General features: G+C 45.3%; 1 protein-coding gene across 1 annotated transcript in view; it reads right to left on the bottom strand.

Annotated features, from left to right (window-relative positions):
* Positions 1 to 6,399: 6,399 nt before the first annotated feature.
* The window catches only part of LOC139274653 (copper-transporting ATPase 2-like), a 94,882-nt gene continuing 78,301 nt past the window's right edge, over positions 6,400 to 22,980 (bottom strand). The window contains exons 21-22 of the mRNA XM_070891332.1: positions 14,138 to 14,240; positions 6,400 to 9,701 (exon numbers count right to left, since the gene is read on the bottom strand). Of these exons, the coding sequence (XP_070747433.1) occupies positions 9,431 to 9,701; positions 14,138 to 14,240 (374 nt within the window). The 3' untranslated portion in view covers positions 6,400 to 9,430. The remainder of the gene's footprint in view (positions 9,702 to 14,137; positions 14,241 to 22,980) is intronic.

Genomic DNA, 22,980 nt, shown 5'->3' with positions numbered 1-22,980 from the left:
TCTGTGTGGTTGATAATGAAGAAGAAAGCTGTAGTCTGCAGGAAGATATCAATGGATTGGTCAGGTGGGTAGAACAGTGCAAATGGAATTCAATTCGGAGAAGTGTGAGGTAATGCATTTCGGGAGGGCTAACACGGCAACGGAGTACACAATAAACGGCAGGACACTGAGAAGTGTAGAGGAACAGAGGGACCTTCGAGTGCATATCCACAGATCCGTGAAGGTAGCAGGACAGATGGTTAAGAAGGCATACAGGGTACTTGCCTTTATTAGCCGAGGCATAGAATACAAGAAGGTTCAGCTTGAACTATATAAAATATTAGTTAGGCCACAGCTGGAGTACTGCGTGCAGTTCTGGTCACCACATTACAGGAAGGATGTGATTGCACTAGAGAGGGTACAGAGGAGATGTACGAGGATGTTGCCTGGACTGAAGAACTTTAGCTATGAGGAAAGATTGGATAGGCTGGGGTTATTTTCTTTGGAACATTGGAGGCTGAAGGGAGACCTAATTGAGGTATATAAAATTATGAGGGGTCGAGATAGAGTGGATAGGAAGGACTTATTCACCTTACCAGAGGAGTCAATAACCAGGGGGCATAGATTTAAAGTAATTGGTAGAAGTTGGTGGTGGGGGTCTGGAATTCACTGCCTGAAAGGGCGGTGGAGGCAGAAACCCTCAGAGTATTTAAAAAGTACTTGGATATGTACTTGAAGTGCCGTAACCTACAAGGTTAAAGACCAAGAGCTGGAAAGTGGGATTAGGCTTGATAGCTCTTTGTCAGCTGGCACGGAGACGATGGGCTGAATGGCCTCTTTCTGTGCTGTAAATTTCTATGATAATCAGTTCTCCACTGCTGAAATAGCACTGTGGGAGTAGCTTCACCATATGGTCTGCAACAGTTGAAGGCGGCGGCTCACCACCACTTTCTCAAGGGCAATTAGGGATGAGCAATAAATTCTGGATTTGCCAGCGACGCCTACATACCAGGAACGAATATTTAAAAAAATAACACCCCAAATATGCTAACATCCACATTATGCCAGGGCACTGCAAATTCTAATTTGTTTCTGTATCTAGCAACAGGAGAGGGTGAGAGAGGCAGAAAATTACCTGTCTCCACTGTCGCTGTCCTCCCACATGGTGTGTTTGTGCCTTAACTGAGTTTTCTTATTTGACCATATTAATTTGTTGAAAATTAAAAATGGGAGTTTAAAAAAAGCTGTATGACATGTTATTTTTTTTAAGGCTCTGTTTTATTTGTAAAAGCTCAAATTAAACCCTACACATGAGTGATGAGCCAGGATGGTAGGCAGGTCTGGTGGTTAAGGCAGACAGGTAGCTGAACTCGACCTGAATCTATATTTGAATTCTGTTTAAAAACATCTGTTTAAAAAAAAGTGATCATGAAGCTATCGGATTGTTGTAAAGACTCAACTGGTTTATTTTATTACTGGTCTTTAGGCAAAGAAACCTGCCATCCTTACCGAGTCTGGCCTATATGTGACTTCTGTCACACATCGATGTGATTGACTCTTAACTGCCCTGAAATGGCCTAGCAAACCAATCAGTTGGATCAAACCACTACAATGAATATCTTACCATATGGACTGCAGCAGTTCAAAAAGTTGGCTCACTACAAGCTACTCAGGGCAATTAGGGATGGGTAATAAATGCCAGCCTTGCCAACATCCTGAGAATGATTTAAAAAAGGTCACCCGTGTCATTGCTTATGGTGAGCCAGAGATTTTGTAAGAATAGGAGTGCTATACCAAGTACTATTATGAGGGAGACTGACTTTAGCCCTAGGAAATAGAAGCACTGGGAAGGAAGCCCAGGATCTGGCATTACTAGTGCTGGGTTTCATAAGAACATAAGAAACAGGAGCAGGAGTAGGCCATATGGCCCCTCGAGCCTGCTCCGCCATTCAATAAGATCATGGCTGATCTGATCATGAACTCAGCTCCACCTCCTTGCCCGCTCCCCATAAACCCTTATCCCTTTATTGTTTAAGAAACTGTCTATTTCAGTCTTTAAAATTATTCAATGTCCCAGCTTCCTCTGAGGCAGCAAACTCCACAGATTTACAACCCTCTGAGAAAAAAAAATTCTCATCTCAATTTTAAATGGGCGGCCCCTTATTCTAAGATCAGGCCCTCTAGTTCTAGTCTCCCCGATCAGTGGAAACGTCCTCATTGCATCCACCTTATCAAGCTCCCTCATAATCTCATACTTTCAAAGGAGTACATGTTCTGCACATAACAGATAGATACAGATATAAAAATAGATGTTGTTTGCAGTGAGTGCCAATGACTGTATCGTGGGAACTGCCTTAAAATTTAATGCATTTCAACAATTAACATCAATCTAGGTAGCTCACTATAGAGCTCCGTCATACTCTTAACCAAAGGACTGAGGGAGGGGAAGGGAGGGAGCGGAAGGAAAGATGGAAGAAAAGGAAAAGAACTTGCTTGCACGAATCATCAAATGATACAGGGCAGAAAGAGGCCATTTGGCCCATCATGCCTGCACCAGCTCTTTGGGAGAGTTATCTGCTAGGCACAGTCGAAAAAGCCTTGGCGAGTTGCTATAGTGGATCGTTGGTGGATAGGATGCCAAACAAGCAGCTGCTTTGTCCTGGTTAGTGTCAAGCTTCTTGAGTATTATTGGAGCTGCACTCATCCAGTCAAGTGGGGAGTATTCCTTCACACTCCTGACTTGTGCTTTGTAGATGGTAGAAAGGCTTTGGGGAGTCAGGAGGTGAATCACTCCCCACAGAATACCCAGTCTCTGGCCTGCTCCAGTAGCCACAGTATTTATGTGGCTGGTCCAGTTACGTTTTTGGTCAATGATGACCCCCAGGATGTTGATTGTGGGTGATTCAGCAATGGTAATGCTGTTGAATGTCAAGGGGAGATGGTTAGACTCTCTCTTGTTGGAGATGGCCATTGCCTGGCACTTGTGTGGCACGAATGCTACTTACGATTTCTCAGCTCAAGCCTGAATGCTGTTCAGATCTTGTTACATGTGGGCATGAATTGCTTCATTATCTGACAAGTTTGCTCTTCTTATTCCCCGGGTTAGATCTCCTGTGTACTGTCTGCATTCAGCTTGGTTTTCTACTGTATTATGAACCTTACATTTACCATAAGCCTCCTTTTTCTGTCTCAGACAGCAACTATGATGACCTCAGGATGGGCCAAAACACTTTACAGCCAAAGAAGCACTTTTGAAGTGTAGTTACTGTTCAAAGTGTTCAAATAAAACTATTTATTTAAAAAATGATCAATGGAAAAGAAGTGTTCATTTCTGACTCTAACTTTCTCCCAAATATATTTCGAAAGGTACCATTTAATCCATGCTCTGTGTGTGCAGTTCCCCGCTGGGCATGCAAGATCATAACGAGAAAATGCAGGCCCACTAGGGGACAGGGCGGAACGGGAACTGCTATAGGTTGCCCATACATTGCTGGACCATGCAAAAATAATAAATTTGGTAAACCAGGCTAGACAAACTATGAGTAAAAGAATAGAGGCCGAGAGTTTGTGCAGGATATGGGGCTTGGATGCTCAATATGGTAGAACATAACCTAGAACTCCAGAATTGGGAGCTGCCGGATTAGATAACCAATGATGTATTTGCTGAATGGACATTGGGCAAGAATGACACCCAAGCCTGTGAGGTTCAGAGGAATAGCCATGCCTGGGTCCCGAAAAACAAGTGTGTAATCGGACATCAGAATATAATAGGGTTTGTGTTATCAATACCACAATACGACATGACAAAGGGAAACACATTGTACCAAGTAAGCAATATAGGAGAAATAAGGAATCAGACCCATGTGCGGTATCACAAATTGCACCAGTACATAATTAAAAGGGAAACAATACCAAAGGTGTCTATATTAAAGATTGCTATAAGAATAATCAAGTTGTTTTATGCCGAGAGCACCCAGTCCTCGATAACGACTGTGGATATGGCCGAACAGAAGGATGTGTGTTGAGTGTCACACTGTTGGTACTGGACTCCGAAACGAACGCAGCCTCACAAGGAAAGGGAGGATGGTGTGTGAGCACCACGGTGGTCAACCTGATGGTGGCGGGAGTTACTTACTGCCCTATCTCGACCACCGACTTCTGTTTTGCATCAAAAGAAGTCGTCAATATTCAGGGAATTGAAAGGAGAGACCGTCAATGGGACAGCGGTGGATACTATCAAAGCAGGGTATAAAGGTTTCAAGGAAGAACAAACTAAGTTGGAACAGGACATCCATGAACAACGCCAGAAGTACATCATCCTGATGAAGAAGATCGACAAACTCCAGAAGGACACTAAAGAAATGTTGGCAAACCAACCCTGGTATACAAGGGTTTGGAACTTTGGACTAAACGTGCAGGTGCACCCCTGGATAAGAATAATATCCCAAGTATTGGTGACTGCACAATGTGTGGTTTTAATGGTATTGTTGATTGAATTATGTTGGAAATGTAAACGACGGGCGATGACAGCCATAGCTCAGGCCACCATAAATGCCTTAGAAGAAACTAAACCTTTAGATTCTAAGGAAAAATTTGTAAAACGGGTAAATGGTGTATAAAGGTAAAGAGAAGCCATCCAAAAGTAAGGGCTTGGCCACTCAGACGGACAGATTAAGCTGACAATATCACTTCCCTTTTGGATGAAATAATGAGGGGACCGCACATTGACCTATTTTGGGGTATAAGCCAAGGACCAAAAGCGGGGATTGTAAGGGCAAGATTGATTATCAAAGATGTTATCTGGCTATTATTAAGGCACTGAGCTGACTAAAGAGGTATGCTTAAAACCACAGATGCATAAAACACAATAGAGCCACGAGATGACCACTCATTGACCTCGGGCTCAAGGGAGCAATAAAGAAAATATAAGGCGAGTGACACCTGGAAGAAGGGAACAAATGGGTATTAGATCATGCGTTGGTACAACCAATCACGTCACTGTTAAGGTCCGTCCACGAGAATACTCATGCCAAAACCTGTATAATTAAGCTGTAATTTGAACAGCTCGTTGGAGATCCTTTCAGGTGGCTGAGAAGTGAGATGCATCCCCGGCACGTGCTGGACTAAAAGATCGTTGAAACTTATCCAGTCTGCTGAATCGGGGCTTGTTAAGAGGAGAAGAGCGATTCTCCCCATCACGGTGTCGGCAGACCCGATCTGGGTTGAAGCAGCCAGGTCTCTTGTTGTGAGGTCGAGCCCAGCGGCAGTGTCGGGGCCCAGAAGAGGTCGGCGGACAGTGGTGAGAGAGGAGGTCGGCCCGAGGACACAGCATGGGTGTTGTTGGTGCCCCAGGTCAGCAGTACCTGGTAAGTCTGGGGTGGGATGGGGGGGGGCGGGTGGTGAAGGGAGGGGAGGGGTCTGCGTGACCTCCCGTTGTCCGGCGAAATCCCTGATCCGGCACTGGCCAGGTCTCGAGGGTGCCGGATAAGGGAGGTTCAAACTGTATTGACAATTCTGAGAGACAAACAGTGGGCAATAAGCACAAACCGCAGAACATCAGTGAACATATACTAAAATGCCTTGGCGGCTAACAAAAATGACTCACTTTGTCACACTGCTGTAAGTGGGTGATTAGCTATCTTCAATATTAAAATAAAGTACTCCAGAATAAAACAAAAGGCATTTATGCTTTATTTGATTCCACTAGTTATATTTCATTGCAACATCTGGTACATACAATTAGATAAAATGAAGCATTCAACAGACAATGTTTGATCAGAATAAATTTCATTCCATGCGTAACATAAAAGCTGACAATATTTTGAGTTTAAGAAAGGAGCTTGTCTTGTAACAGGGACAATGATAACAAATTGCTTTTCTACTTACTGCAAAATTCACTTTCAGTTACATAGCATGCCTTCTATACAATGTATATGTGTACACCATTATGGCCTTTTTTTTAAAAAACTAAAATTGTAACAGTTAATTTTCTCTACCAGGCAAATTTTCAAAAGTTGTTGTAACATAACATTTCAGAAGCTTTATTTTTTTTCCCCATCCGAAGATTCTTGTACCTAATTCATGAAGTCAGCTTTCAACATTAATATAGAGTAACAAAAAAACCTCAAAATTTCATCCTCCACTGGAGAAAGGGTGGACCAGTCTCACGCAAATTTTATACAATATCAATATATCATATCAATCCTAAAGAATATGCTTTCTTTAAAATAAAAATCTGCATCATAAGCTAAACAATAACAATGATCTTTGGAGATAAACTGCTTACATTGTTCTTCATGCATTTTTAAAAAACTCAAACATCCATTGGTTCTTAAAAAGAATATTTAGTGATTACAAAAATGTCAAATTGCATAGCAAAAATACAGTATGTTTAAAATTGGATTTTTTGCATCAAATCAATTTATGCTCCATACCTTTAATTAGCTTACACTTAGAAAATCTATATTTGCTACGGATATATTTTATATACAATATTACTTCAAGGCTTATTCATTCATGCATTTGTTCCTTAGTTTATATGCAGTGTAGAATTGAATTACCTTGAATGGCAAGCGTGACTATAATAATGCACGCTGGAAAGAAAAAGATATCATGAGCACAAGACAATAGAGCATGTCACCATTACCATAATGTGCACTTGAATGCTCACATTGGCCGTGATCTCGCCAAGCGGGCGGGTCCATGGCGACCCCGCTCCATTGCGCTGTGTGTGAATAATCTTCCATTGATGGGGCTTGTTAAGCCCGCCCTGTGAGGTTCCCGGCTAACTGAAGGAAGCAGGTCTGATTATGTCATTTGATGACGCGTCATCAGCCGGTTTCCATAAAGGGACCATGCGCAAATTCATTTTGACAGTTGTGCTGCTGACGAGCACTGCACAAAGAGTCTCCCATGACTTCCTCCAGATGCTTATGGAGGGAGTTAGAGCATGCAGGTTCTCTTTTCTTCCAATGGACAGAAGAGACCTCCCCAGGACACCAACACAGCCTGGTTGCACATTGCACAGGAGGACACAAACAGGGATGTTGTCAGGAGGACCTGGTTGCAGTGGCGCAAACCTTTCAATGATCTCAGTAGATCACAAAGCATTACTGCAAACCCACAAATCAACTTCATCCTGCTGTGCCATTCATCACATCCCCATCACTCTGCCTTCCCTACTCTACTCCTGCACATCCTTACTCAAACCAACTAACCTTACACCTCCCCCCATCCCTATCTACATTATCACATCCTCATCTCACTAGCCACACCTCACACTCACCCTCATGCTTGTTCAATCATACCAACTAACAACACACAAGGGTAGGCACTTGGGTTTTTTAGCCAATGTTCATGTAGAGTTTCTGCTAATGTGCTGTCAAACATTGAAATCTTTATTTTGAATACTTTGCGTTCTTGGACAGATGTGTGAGATCCTTTGGAAGCGGCTTAGTGAGTTGTAGTGAATGGTGAGACGTAAGGGTACCCCCCGCCATGGTGATGAGTGCGAAAGGAATAGCTTGGGCATTGTAGGGATGCTTAATGGTGCTGGTGTGGGGTAGTACCAACCTGGCGCATCATGTGGCAGCCAGGGTGTACAGCATCAAGTGAAGTAAATGTGGCTGTGACAAGGCCAGCATTAGGCAGCAATGTGGTTGGGTGCTGTTCCCCTGTGTCCTGTGCAGCGTCAGGTGATTACGGGAAAGTTTGGTGTTTTTGGTGGTGATGTTGGTGTGTTTAGTGATGTTGGTGTTGGGGCTGATCGTGGTGGGATTCTGAGGACCAAGATGAGAATTTTTCAAGGAATGCTGATGGAATAGATGGCAAGTGAAGTTGAAATGACAGAAGCGATCCGTCAATGGTGCGAGGGGTTGCTCCAAGGAGGTGACAGTGGATAGAGAGTTCACTGCAAACACTTCCAAACTGCATGAAGTTAAAAATTCTCTTCCGAATCCTGAAGGCTTCAGCTTCTGAGATTGGAAAGTGAACAGCTGTGAAATGGCAACTTTTATACCACTTCAGCAACTGTCAACTAGTCAAAGCAATGGGGAGCTGTTGAGAACCCAACACACTTGCCTGATATGTTCCCCGAGGGACATGAAGCTTGTTAGAAACTTCATTAAATCCTTTGGATCTGGTAAAATGCTGCTTAAATAGGTTTAAGCAGCTTGTTCACTATCACAATTGCCTGACCTGCCGCTTAGTGCCGGGTCTGCAATCCGCAGCAGGACTCAACACTTTGGAAACTTACAAGGAGACGGGTTCAGAGCGGACCTCCGACTCACTGTCAATCACAGCCATTTTGACAGCGAGCCCGCCTCCAAACCCGCATTCGCAGGGCTGGTAGGATTCCGGCCATCTTGTGGTAAAGTTGCTACTCTGTCAGCTTGCTGCTCAGTATGATTTTGGAATGTCATCTATCCTGAAGCTCAAATTTGACTAGTTTTGAGGAATTCTGTATGTGACAAAACAAATGATGTGCTGTAACTGTACTGTTAACCACTGGCTGTTGTAAGTGATATCAGCATTTTATCGGCCAGTTTCAGACTGATGCAAAAAATATCTCCAATGTCACATTCAGAAGTACATTACCCTTCAGTGATTTATTTGGCGCTATTGTTTAAAATCAGGAAAGCTGACAAAAGTAGAGGAAATGGCTATCGCCATTCCTGACCTTCAGCTCTAGTACTAACCAGTATGCGGCACATCGGTAAAAAGCAGACAGTGAGTCAATTTTTTTCCATCTTTATTTATGAGCTTCACTCAGATCTGAACATGACACAGCAGTTTTAATTGTTAACTATTAAGGAAGAATTGCCTAGTTTGGCTGATTTTTTACAAACAGGACAATCTTTTTCTATCTGGCAACTTCAAAAGAGATGGTATGATAGAAAGATATAAACATTGATATTAAGAATTTGTTGATTTAAGAAGTGAAATAGAAATTAAGCCTACAAGATTTAAAGTTGCCATCAAGTAACATTTACAGGAATTCACTCTGTTCATAATCCGTCACTGATTATTGCACAACAGGATTAGAGAAATGTACAGAACCATTGTTTGTTCTCTTATTCTCAAAGTCTGAGTAAAATATCAAAATTATTTGGTTTTATTGAGGTTTTGTGCACAATGCCAACCACTCACTTCAAAAGAGTAAAGCTGCTAGCATTACTTCAGTACAAAATGATATTTTCAAGCCTTTTCACAAACCTAAATCTCAGAAACTGCTGGTTGAGAAAGGTGTACTTTTGGTTCAAAACAAGTGAATATTAATGAAGCAGATTAATCTTCACCAGTACACTGAGTACATCAAATAAGAATACATCTGCCTTTGACAGAGTCTAGTTTTGTTGCAGTTGGCCATTTAATGAGCTTCAAGTTAGATGGACACTATTTGGACACAATGTTTAAAAATGTATTTTTTCAATTCATAATCCTCATCAGTACCTTAGATTTGCTCTTCAATTTTCTCACCAACCAGCAGAGACCATTTATTATGTTCCTCATGTAGCGATATACTCTGATTCAATCGCTTGTCAGAAGTCGGTGAATTAAGAGATAATTGACCGATATGTCTTAGTCGGTCCCAGGCACTGAGCCTTGAAGGATCTGGTTGCCTGTCATCCATTCCAATACGGATGCTAATTTGCGACGGTGTAAAGTGCTTCATGTGGCCCTGTGCTTGAGATTCAAGCTTTTCTATATCTGGTTTCTTGTAGCTGAAATGGAGAACGGCAAGAAGACAGAATGTATGTAAATTATACTCAGAATTCCAGATAGGCAAACATACCATTTTAATCACTAAGTAAGTGTGATTATTTCAAATGGGCAAAATCAGTCAATTAAATACAGAGATCGTTCTCTGATTCTAAAGCCATAGGCCTAGAAATTGGCCTCCTTAGCGCCTCCCGTTATCTGGGGTGGGAGGGGAGCGATAATGGGACGTTAAGCACTTACCAATCAGGCACGGCGAGAAGATCGACTCCTGTTAAATTTAGCGCGGCGGCGGCGGTAGCATGTTGCGCCCCGATCACCGTATGCATCACCGCGGTAGCGCCCCGGACCCGAACTTCGGTTCCGTCCCCTGCAGCATCGCTGGGCGAAAACACCGGCAGCTGCACGAAGTGTTTAATCGGGAGACCGGGCGCTTCGGGGGCATGCTTAAAGGTGAGGTGGCCATGGTTGGTGAAATTTTTTTATTTAAATGCTCTCTTTTCCCCCCCCCCCCCCCCCCCCACCTCTTTGCCTTCGCAGCCGATCGATCAACACGGGACTCTGCTGCAGTCGGGCCGGATCGCAGCTGCCATCGGGGACCAGGTAAGTTTTTGCCTTGCAGAGCATGCAGCGATGGCCCTTCCCTTTAAGGGAGAGAAGGAGCCTTCCTATGCGGCAGAGCTGCATGGCCCAGTGTACAGCACTGCATACCTACCGCCATGCCTGCTGCCTGTTGTGCTCCAGGTTTTAGCGCTCTACTTCCTTCCTGGAGCGCAAATCCCGAATTTTTTTAAAGTTGAGAAACATTCGCGGCTGGTGCTACTTTTTTCAACTTTTAAAAGTTAGCGCCCCAAATGGGATTTCTCTCCCATAGCTCATAAATTGTCTGAATCAAATGAATAGTGGTAGGTGCAGCATAACACGTTGGTTTTGTTTTCAATCATATAGGCCCATAATTTGCAGTCAGCGAGGAAGCAAGACCCCGAAGCAAGCTTCCGACAAAGATCTCGTGATCTCTGTGGCGAGAAGTTCAGCTTTTCCGACGTGCAATTGTAATCAGCGTAGTTTAGTGGGAATCCCGGGCCCAAGTTTCCACATGATTTGCGCCTGATTTTTAGGAGCAACTGGTGGAGAACGGACTATCTTAGAAATCGCAATTCTCCACATTTAAGTTTTCTGCAGTTCTAGTCAGTTAGAACAGTTCTACTTTGGAACAGAATTTTTTCTTCAAAAGGGGGCGTGTCCGGCCACTGACGCCTGATTTCAAAGTTTCCACAGTGAAAACGTACTCCAAACTAAAGTAGAATGGAGCAAGTGAAGATTTTTGTAGAACTGAAAAAACCTGTTCTACACATTAAAAAAAATCAGGCGCAGATTACAAATTAGGCGTCCAGAACGAGGTGGGGGGGGGAGGGGGGGGAAGGGAAGTCATTAAATTCTACAATAAATCCTTATTTATACTTCTACAAATATTATACAAATAAATCCAACCTGAATAAACATTTATAAGCAAAGAAAAGATTAAATAAACCATCTTCCTACCTGTGTGAAAGTGCTTCAGCCAGGGAGAATTCTGCAGCCGTTCGTGCCGCTGAGCGGGAGGGGGGAGGAGAAAGCGGTTTGTTGCCGCGGAGGGGAGGGAGGGGAAGGAGACAGCGGTTTGTTGCCGCGGAGGGGAGGGAGGGGAAGGAGACAGCCGTTTGTTGCCGCGGAGGAGGAGGGAGGGGAAGGAGACAGCGGGTTGTTGCCGTGGAGGGGAGGGAGGGGAAGGAGACAGTGAGAAGGGTAGCCTCAGTGCTGATGGCAATGTGCTTTTATTAAAAAATGTTCAAAAATTAAACAGCTACAAAGAACTACAAAAATGGCCGAGTGCCAATGTTTTTTTTCACACTGAGCATGCGCGAATGCTCCAACGCGCACGCGCAGCGTTGCCGGCAGGAAAAAAACTAATTTAAATAGTACCCGCCCCCTCCCGCGAGTGTAGGCTCCGCCCCCCTGGGCGCCGCGCCAAACAGACAAGGAGCTGCAAAACGCAAAACAAAGATTGGGGCTCTCGCATGGGGGAAAAGATAAACCTGAAATAAAGATGAACAATTTTTTTTAAAATAATTTATTTTTAAAGTTTCTTATAAATGTTATTTTTTTATTAAAATTGGCAAAGGAGACATTCCACCAAATTCTAATGAGTTTTCTTAGGGCCATAACGTTTGTTCGGCAGTCAATACACTGCTAAAACCCCAGTTACACCTAATCCGAATGGGGTATTTAACAGTGATATTATCGTGGAAAAGCCCAAGTTTTTGTCAGTTTCCCTAATTTTACTGATCACCGGCTGTTGTGGTGGGGGTGGGGGTGGGGGGGGTCACAGTGCAGCCAATGTCGGAGGTGAATGACTGATCGGAACTTCAGGATTTCCGCGTTTGGATGCGAATGCGCTACGTCCTGAAGTTGCGGTCAATTACAAAGGGGTAATAACAGTGAATGTCGGACCATTATATCAAAGGTATAGCTGCACCCTTCCTAGTTCAAAACTAGTGGAATGAGTGCAAGAACTGGAGATGTGAGGGGGGCAGGCCAGGATAACAGTAAAGAAAGGGGAAAACATTACTCTTTTCAATGCACCAAGAACCTGGTTAATGGGATATCAAATCCCTATAGCATTGTGGGTTCTTACCGATAGCATTAAATACATCCACATTTTACAATGAATGACTAAAAGGTGCAACTTCCACCTCTGTAACATTGCCCATCTCTGCCTCTATTGATAACACAAAACATGGAATGAGTTTCACCAAACTCAGTCCTTTCGCAGGGCAGGGAATGGTCTACATAAACTATTCCTTCATCCCCACATCTCCGCTAATTAACTGCAGCCTATGTTCTCCACAAACAACCTCTTGCCCTCTATAACAACAACCAGCATGTCCTGTAAGGTATTTTATCATCTCAGTTTGCCTCCCTATAATAACAATAGTACCTTTAACATAGAAAAATGTCTCAATACAAGCGCAATCAAACAAAAATTGACAATGAGACAAAGAAAGAGATATCAGGAGGCATGGCTTAGTTTGGTCAAAAAGGTGGGTTTAAGCAAGATCTTATAGGACAAGAGGGAGGTGGAGAGATTTAGTAGGAAATTCCAAAGTTTAAGACTAGATAGCGGAAGGCATGACCACCAGTGGTGAGGCAAAGGGAGTGGGGATGCACAGGGCCAGAGTTGGAGAAAAGCAGAGTTCTTGGAGGGTTATAGAGCTGTATAAGGTTACAGAGATAGGGAAGGCCGAGGTCATAATGGGAGTAAAACACAAGATGAGAATTTTAAATTTGAGGAATTGGGGGAACAAGAGCCAATGTTGGTCATCGAACAGATGGGCGATGAGTGAGTGGGACTTAGTGATAGATAGGATATGGGCAGCAAGTCTTGGATGAGCTGGAGTTTATGGAGGGTGGAGTTTGGAAGGCCAGGCAGACGAACATTGGAATAGTCGCCTCTGGCAGGCACAAAGGCATAGATAAGAGTTTCGGCAACAGATGGGCTGAGGCAGGGGTGGGAATGGGCAATGTTAGAGGTGAAAGTAGGTGGTCATTTTACTGGAGAGGATATGGAGCTGGGAGTATAACGCAGAGTCTGAGAGGATGCTGATGTTGTGAACAGTCTGGTTCAACTAGAGACATCGGCCAGGAAGAGGGCTGGATTAGGTGTCAAGGGAACAGAGATTGTAACGGGGGCCGAAAACGATGGTTTTGGTCTTCCCAATGTTTAACTGGAGGAAATTGTAGCTCATCCAGGGCTGGATGTTGGGCAAGCAGTCTAACAACATAGAGGCAGTGGAAGGGTTGGTGATGTACTGGAGGAAAAGAACTGGGTGTCCTCAACATACATGTGGAACCTGACTCCATATTTTTGGAAGATGTTGCCAAGGAGCAGCATGTAGATGAGGAAGAGGAGGGGGCCAAGAAGAGATCCTTGGGGGGACTCCAGAGGTAACAGTGCAGGAGCAGGAAGGAAACACATTGTTAGAGATGCTCTAGCTGGGTAATAATGGAACCAAGCAGTCCCATTCAGCTGAACAACGGAGAAGGATGGTGTGGTCAATTATGCCAAAGACTGCAGAGAGGTCGAAAGGACGAGGAGAGAGAGTACACCATGGTCACAGAGGTCACATGTCACATGTAGCTTTGATTAGGGACATTTCAGTACTGTAGCCTCCAATCCCATTATTAACTACTTATCGAAGGAGTTATTTGAAACAGCTTCACCTGTTCTGCTGTGTATCAACATTGTTGTCCACTACTTTTTCTTTCAAAAAGTAAAAATAGAATACATATTGGTATTTCAAATTGGTCAATTTGAATGGTCAACCTGTTTTTGAAATACCAAACATTAGTTCCTATTATTCATAGATTCAACATGGAGAAAATGTTATGTTCAGTTACTTACAGTTTCAACAATAGTGATGAAAGCACTACAGAAACAGAAGAAGCAGCCATTGCTGCAGAACCCATCCATGGCTGTAAAACTAGGCCAAATGGCAGAAACACCCCTAGAAAATTAGAAGCACATATCATATTTAGAACATGAAAAGTCAAGGACAACAACAACAACTTGTATTTATATAGCACCTTTAACGTAGTGAAACGTCCCAAGGCGCTTCACTGGAGTATTATGAGATAACAATTTGACACCGAGCCACATAAGTAGAAATTAGCGCAGGTAACCAAAAGCTTGGTCAAAGAGGTTTTTTTTTAAAAAAGTGTCTTGAAGGAGGAAAGAGGGGTTCAGAGGCAGAGAGGTTTAGGCAGGGAGTTCCAGAGCTTGGGGCCTAGGCAACAGAAGTCACAGCCATCAATGGTTGAGCGATTATAATCAACAATGCTCAGGAGGGAAGACCATCTCTGGGGTTTGTGGGGCTGGAGGAGATTACAGAGATAGGGAGGGGCAAGGCCATGGAGGGATTTGAAAATAAGGATGAGAATTTTGAAATCGAGGCGTTGCTTAACCGGAAGCCAATGTAGGTCAGTGAGCACAGGGGTGATGGGTGAGCGGGACTTGGTGCGAGTTAGGACACAGGCAGCTGAGTTTTGGATCACCTCTAGTTTACGTAGGGTAGAATGTGGGAGGCCAGTGACTACTACAGGTGTGTGTTGGAATAATCAAGACTAGAGGTAACAAAGGCATGGAAGAGGGCTTCAGCAGCAGATGAGCTGAGGCAAGGGCAGGGTTACAGAGGTGGAAATAGGCAGTCTTAGTTACGCTGCAGATATGTGGTCGAAAGCTCATTTCAGGGTCAAATATGACATCAAGGTTACGAACAGTCTGGTTCAGTCTCAGACAGAAGTTACTACAACTTAGGATAAAACAATCACCTGAACAGGATAGCTTACATCCAAGAATCCTGAAGGAAAGTGCAGAAGAAATAGCAGAGACTTTGAATACAATTTTCCAAAATTTTTTGGAATGGAAAATATTGCCAGAGGAATGGATGATGATAAATGTCAGACCACTGTTCAAACAAAGAAGTCATAGATAAGCCAAGAAGTTACAGGCCAGTTAGTGTTACTTCAGTTATTGGTGAACTACTAGAATCTATAGAAATAGAGTTATAGAACAGGAGTCTAAAAAGGTGTTTAATGTAAAGTGAGAGGAAATCCTATTAAAAATGAGTTAAACTGTCTGAACAGCTATGCATTCAGTGTCCGTATTAAAACAGGGGAGCTGGAGGCAATCATTCTTTGCAAAGAACCAGACATAGTAGGGATTACTGAGACATGGCTACAGAAAAATCAGGACTGGGAATTAAACATTGCAGGGTATAACGTATATAGAAAAGTAGAGGTGGAGTAGCTGTACTTATTAGGGATAGCATAATGGTAGCAGAAAAAAGTGACGCAGCTATCAGCAAGACAAAAATAGAATCTATATGGATACAGATAAAAGATAATAAAGGATCAATCATACTAATGGGTGTAGTCTACAGACCACCTAAAAATGGAAGGGAAGTAGAGGAAGAAATTAGGGAAATGAGTAAAGAAACAAAGAATAATAATCATGAAGGATTTCAACTACCCAGATACTAATTGGACAGAAGAGGTAGGTACAGGGGATAAGGGAATGGAGTTTGTACAATATGTGCAGGACTCCTTCCTAATCCAATATGTAAAAAGCCCAAGAAGGGAGGATTCACTATTGGATCTCGTAGTGGAATGAACCAGAACAGATAGAGAAGTAAAAGTAGGGGATCATCTAGGCAATAGCGTTACTTTCGGCATATATGTAACTCCGCGATTCAATAATACCGACCGTCCACTTTTTTTTGTCGTAAAGATCACATTTGCCGAAACTAACGCCTAGTATATCGCCCAGTGTCACTTTCAGCACCTCGCACACATATCGCTCACAATCTCGCTTGCCGAAAAAACTGCTGTGGAAAAGTTGAAGGATCTTGCTCCTGCCTCTCATGTGTCATTGGCACTGGGGGTGCAGAACCTAGGAGTAGAGTGCCGCGCTCCGGGACCGCTGGGAGGCCTGTGCCACCAGTGTTCCTGGCTATCGCCTCCAGGGCCTCCACCATCTGCGGAACGTACTCCATCATGGTGCCGGAGGTGCTGGCCAGCTGTCAGGATATTTCCCCCAATGCAAGTAGGATCTGGTGACCTATGTCAACAGTCCTCCTGGACAACTCTACCATCTGGCACTCGTGGAGCAGACCTGCCGCATCTACAAAACCTCCGTGGGGTCGGCACCGTCCTGGGGACACCTGGGGTGCCCTGTGGCGAGGTGCTTCGGCCTGGTACCTCCAGAGTGGAGCTGGGAATGGCCGAAGGAGCACTAGATGGCCTTGGGGTCGAATGTCTTCTGGAGCCTGGCGAAGCAGGCTCCTCAAAGTCCGCACTGTCATCCGTTGAGAATGGACCCAGCAGTTTGACAGGCGAGAATCGGAGCTCCTCAGCACCAGATGAAGGATCGTCCAGCGAGTCCAGCCCCGCGCCCACACCTTCTGGCTCAGTAGTCTTGTCTTGGGACACACCGCTGGCTGTGCTGCAAAACACAAATGAGGTTATTAGAGGAGAAGGGGGTGCTAAGGTCACAAGGTGATTACAGCGCTATGCACAGCATATGCACGACAAAAGCACCACCGCTATCAAAATCATCACAGACATCAAATTTCATGACCATCAACACATTCTGCATTGCAATGATTCTCATGAGGCCATCATTATCTAGAGGACACTTTTAGCAATCATCTATCTTAGATTATTGTTTGGATATGAGTGGGTGTGGCATCTATTGACTTCACCTCACGCAACGGTGTACACTTTACTCACGTGGCATCATTTCAGGTTCTGAAGCTGCCTGCGTGGCCACCTGGGAGTGGGTCCCCACGAGTGAGAGCACCCGCTCCTCAATGTCAGTGAGATCGCTGGTGGCTGGTCCCCCCATCCCCCGCCCATCCCGTCCACCCCCCCCGTCTCGTCCCCCCCCCGCCCCCATCCTGTCCCGTCATCCCGTTCCCCCCCCGCCCGTGTCCTGTCTGTTTCCCTCCCTCCCCCCCCCCCGCCCCCCGTCTCCCCATTTGCCTCTGTTCTGCCCTATTCCTTGAAAGCTTCTTCTGGCATGGCATGTGATCATTGCATGATAGATTGTTAGGTACTGTCACAGAGACTGATACAACATATAACCAACAGATGTAATCATGATTATGATGATAATATCATTCTTTACCTAAAGACGTACACCGTGACCACAAGCTTTGAGTACAATATTCCCAGTAAAAGTGAAAGACCTCACATTTGATTATAGTCACGCATGACTCTGGCAAATCAAATTATTTAAATATATAAGTACTTGTAAATAAATGTAATACTTACTCTTGCGAATCCCACAAGGTCGCGTTCCATCACTTGCAGCATTGGTTGCCCTCATGCACCTCGTTGGTCACTACCTCCGCTATCTCGGCCCATATCTTCTGGTAGGCCTTTGGGTTGGGCTTCCCATGCCCTCCTTGGGTCAAAACACCCCAACGTGACTCGACCTCCTGCATGAGGGAGGCATTTGCATTGTCCAAGAACCTCCTCGCTCTCTTTTGTCCTTCCATTTGTTCCTCTCCCAACTCACTGCTCTCGCCAGCCTCAGTCTCCACAGCGTGCTGTGTCGCCTCCTCCACTCCCACCATTATAGGCACCAAATTCGTGAAAATATCTGGCTGGTAACAGCTAAATTTTTTCACACAATTTGCTATAAAGCTCGAAACTCTCCCTCCTACCTCCCAAAAAGGTGTAGTACCAGAGAACTGGTGGACAGCCAATGTAATACCTATATTTACGAAGGGGGAATAGAACATATCCAGGGAATTATTGACCAGTCAGCTTAACATCGGTGGTAGGAAAAATAATGGAATCTCTACTAAAGAGGAAAATAGAAGAACATATAAACCCCAAGTTTCAACATGATTTGCGCCTGATTTTTAGGAGCAACTGGTGGAGAACGGACTATCTTAGAAATCGCAATTCTCCACATTTTTTTTTCTCCAGTTCTTGTCAGTTAGAACAGTTTCACTTTGGAACAGAATTTTTTCTTCAAAAGGGGGCGTGTCCGGCCACTGACGGCTGATTTCAAAGTTTCCACAGTGAAAACGTACTCCAAACTAACTTAGAATGGAGCAAGTGAAGATTTTTGTAGAACTGAAAAAACCTGTTCTACACATTAAAAAATCAGGCGCAGGTTACAAATTAGGCGTCCAGAACGAGGTGGGGGGGGAAGGGAAGTCATTAAATTCTATAATAAATCCTTATTTATACTTCTACAAATAAATCCAACCTGAATAAACATTTATAAGCAAAGAAAAGATTAAATAAACCATCTTCCTACCTGTGTGAAAGTGCTTCTGCCAGGGAGAATTCTGCAGGAAGCCTCACAAGTTGAGGGAGGAGGCAGCCGTTCGTTCCCGATGGCAGGGGGGGGGGGGGGAGGAGGAAGCCGTTCCCGACGGCGGACCGGGGGGGGGGGGGAGGGAGTGCGGGCCTGACCGACCGAACGCAGCAGGGGGGGGAGGAAGCCGTTCCAGACGGCGGGCAGTGGGGGGGGGGGGAAGGAGACAGTGAGAAGGCTGCAGGAAGCCTCACAAGTTCAGCAGCCATTCCCGACGGCAGAGGGGGGCGGGGGGGGGGAGGCCGTCGGGAAAGGGTGCCTCAACTTTGAGGCTTCCTGCAGCCTTCTCACTGCTGCAAGAAGCCTCAGTGCTGATGGCAATGTGCTTTTATTTAAAAATGTTCAACAATTAAACAGCTATAAAGAACTACAAAAATGGCCGAGTGCCAATGTTTCCTTCACACTGCGCGTGTGCGAACGCTCCAACGCGCACGGTTGCCGGCAGGAAAAAAACTAATTTAAATGGTACCCGCCCCCTCCCACTTACAAAATCGGCGCGAGTGGTAGGCTCTGCCCCCTGGGCGCCGCGCCAAGCAGACATGGAACTGCAGGGCGCTCCAGAATCGCGCGGTTTTTTTCCGGCGCCGTTTTCGGCGCAAAAAACGGGCACCCAGCTCGGAGGGGCGCCAGTTTTGTAGCGTGTGGAAACTTGGGGCCCAAGAAACCAAAAATATAAGAATGAATAGTCAGCATGGATTTCAAAAGGGAAAGTCTTGCTTGACCAACCTCAATGAATTTTTTGAAGAGGTAACAGAGTAGACAATGATAATGTAGTAAGGTGTAATTTATCTACATTTTCCAAAAGGCCTTCAATAAGGTAACCCATAATAAACTGATGAACAAGGTCAGAGAATGCGGAGTCAGAGAACAAGTAGCAGAATGGATAGCTAGCTTGCTTCAAGACAGAAAGCAGAGAATAGGAGTAAAAGAAATAGCTATTTACGGTGGCAGATAGTGGGTAGTGATGTTCCACAAGGATCAGTGCTGGGGCCACTGTTGTTCACAATTTATATTAACGATTTCGACTTTGGAATCAAAAACCCAATTTCTAAATTTGCGGATGACACCAGATAGTCAATACTGAGGAGGACTGCAACAAATTACAGGAGGACATTAATAAACTTGCAGAATGGGCATATAATTGGCAAATGAAGTTCAACACCGATAAATGTGAGAAAAGACTTGGATTTATATAGTGCCTTTCATGGCCACTAGATGTCTCAAAGCACTTTACAGCCAATGAAGTACTTTTGCAGTGTAGTCACTGTTGTAATGTGGGAAATGCGGGCAGCCAATTTGCGTACAAGCTCCCAAAAACAGCAATGTGATAATGACCGGATAATCTGTTTTTGTTACGTTAATTGAGGGTTAAATATTGACCAGGACACCGGGGATAACTCCCCTGCTCTTCTGTGAAATAGTGTCTTAGGATCTTTTACGTCCACCTGAGAGCGCAGACAGGACCTCGGTTTAACGTCTCATCCGAAAGACGGCACCTCCAACAGTGCAGCGCTCCCTCAGCATTGCACTGGAGTGTCAGCCTAGATTTTTATGCTCAAGTGGGACTTGAACCCACAACCTTCTGACTCAGAGGCGAGAGTGCTACCCAGTGAGCCACAGCTAACACCTAACATACTACATTTTGGTAACAAGGATATGGAGATCACTTCTTACTTGAAGGGTGCAAGTCTAGGTGAGGTAGAGGAACAAAGGGATCTTGGAGTACAAATACACAAATCATTAAAAGTTGCGACATGGGTTAACAATGACATTAAAAAAAGCAAACCAAACACTAGGGTTTCTTTCCAAAGGTATAGAATTGAAAGGTCATCATCATCATAGGCAGTCCCTCGGAATCGAGGAAGACTTGCTTCCACTCTAAAAATGAATCCTTAGGTGGCTGAACAGTCCAATACGAGAACAACAGTCCATGTCACAGGTGGGACAGACAGTCGTTGAAGGAAAGGGTGAGTGGGACTGGTTTGCCGCACGCTCCTTCCGCTGTCTGCGCTTGTTTTCTGCATGCTCTCGGCGACGAGACACGAGGTGCTCAGCGCCCTCCCAGATACGCTTCCTCCACTTAGGGAGGTCTTTGGCCAGGGACTCCCAGGTGTCGGTGGGGATGTTGCACTTTATCAAGGAGGCTTTGAGGGTGTCGAGTAGAGCGCTTGCTTTGGAAGCCTCGTGTCTGGCATGCGAACGATGTGGCCTGCCCAGCGGAGCTGATCAAGTGTGGTCAGTGCTTCAATGCTGGGGATGTTGGCCTGATAGAGGACGCTAACGTTGTTGCATCTGTCCTCCCAGGAGATTTGCAGGATCTTGCGGAGGAATCGTTGGTGGTAGTTGTCCAGCGATTTGAGGTGTGTACTGTACATGGTCCATGTCTCTGAGCCTACAGGAGGGCAGGTATCACTACAGCCCTGTATTCCATGAGCTTGGTGGCAGATTTGAGGGCCTGATCTTCAAACACTCTCTTTTCCTCAGGTGGCCGAAGGCTGTGCTGGCACACTGGAGATGGTATTGAATCTCGTCATCAATGTCTGCCCTTGCTGCTGATAGGCATCCGAGGTATGGAAAGTGGTCCACGATGTCCAGGGCCGCGCTGTGGATCTTGATGACTTCAGGGTGGGGGGGTGCTGTGTGGTGGGGTCAGGTTGGTGGAGGACCTTTGTCTTATGGATGTTTAGTGTAAGGCCCATGCTTTCGTACGCCTCAGTGAAAATGTTGACTATGACTTGGAGAGTCGACTGATGGGGTGGTAATTGGCTGGAATGGATTTGTCCTGCTTTTTGTAGACAGGACATACCTGGGCAATAGAGTTTAATGTAGAAAATGATGAAGTAATACATTTTGGAAGTAAGAATAATGTAGAAAAATATGAAATAATACCCTCTGGAAGTACAAAATACAATATACCTTAAATGTTAAGAACTTAAATGGAGTAGAGGAGCCAAGCATACGGCCCGCGGGGCCAGACACGGCCCTCCAGCCCCTTCCTCCGGCCCGCCACGTGTTTTAATTTTTACGCCCCCCTCTCCCTGTTCTTTTGCTTGCTGACTCAAACACAACCTGAATTTGTCAGCCGTCACAGAACAGGAGGAGGGTGACGGAGGCACGGGGAAAGTCAGTCGGTGTCCATGGGGAGCAATTCTGGGACAACGAGGCCCATACTCACGAAGTGTCAATGGGAGATAAGCTGAGTGAGGCATCATCTTCATCATAGGCAGTCCCTCGGAATCGAGGAAGACTTGCTTCCACTCGAAAAATGAGTCCATAGGTGGTTGAACAGTCCAATACGAGAACCACAGTCCTTGTCACAGGTGGGACAGATAGTCGTTGAGGGAAAGGGTGGGTGAGACTGGTTTGCTGCACGCTTTTTACGCTGCCTGCACTTGATTTCTGCATGCGGTCGGTGATGAGACTCGAGGTGCTCAGTGCCCTTCCGGACGCACTTCCTCCACTTAGGGCGGTCTTTGGTCAGGGACTGACAGGTGTCGGTGGGGATGTTACACTTTATCAGGGAGGCTTTGAGGGCGTCCTTGTAACGTTTCCTTTGTCCACCTTTGGCTCATTTGCCGTGCAGGAGTTCCGAGTAGAGCGCTTGCTTTGGGAGCCTCGTGTCTGGCATGCGAACGATGTGGCCTGCCCAGCGGAGCTGATCCAAGTGTGGTCAGTGCTTCAATGCTGGGTATGTTGGCCTGGTCGAGGGTGCTAATGTTGGTGTGTCTGTCCTCCCAGGGGATTTGTAGGATTTTGCAGAAACATTGTTGGTGATATTTCTTCAGTGACTTGAAGTGTGTACTGTATTTGGTCCATGTCTTTGAGCCGTACAGGAAGGCGGGTATTACTACAACCCTGTAGACCATGAGCTTGGTGGCAGATTTGAGGGCCTAATCTTCAAACACTCTCTTTTGCTCAGGCGGCCGAAGGCTGCACTGGTGCACTGGAGGCCGTGTTAAATCTCGTTGTCAATGTCTGCTCTTGTTGATAAGAGGCTCCCGAGGCATGCGAAATGGTCCATGTTGGCCGTGATGACTGGAGGGGGGGGGGTTAGTGCTGTGCAGCGAGGACAGGCTGGTGGAGGACCTTTGTTCTACGGATGTTTAGCGTAAGGCCCATGCTTTTGTACGCCTCAGTAAATACGTTGACTATGACTTGGGAGTTCAGCCTCTGTATGTGCGCAGATGCAGGAGTCGTCCGTGTATTGTAACTCGATGACAGACGTTGGGGTGGTCTTGGACCTGGCCTGGAGTCGATGAAGGTTGAACAGGTTCCCACTGGTTCTGTAGTGTAGTTCCACTCCGGCGGGGAGCTTGTTGACTGAGGTGGAGCATGGCAACGAGGAAGATTGAGAA

Source organism: Pristiophorus japonicus, chromosome 10 (assembly GCF_044704955.1).
Source record: "Pristiophorus japonicus isolate sPriJap1 chromosome 10, sPriJap1.hap1, whole genome shotgun sequence".
In the NCBI taxonomy this organism is placed as follows: Eukaryota; Metazoa; Chordata; class Chondrichthyes; family Pristiophoridae; genus Pristiophorus; species Pristiophorus japonicus.
The sequence above is the reverse complement of the archived record's forward strand: the minus strand, read 5'-3'. Positions and strand labels throughout refer to the sequence as shown.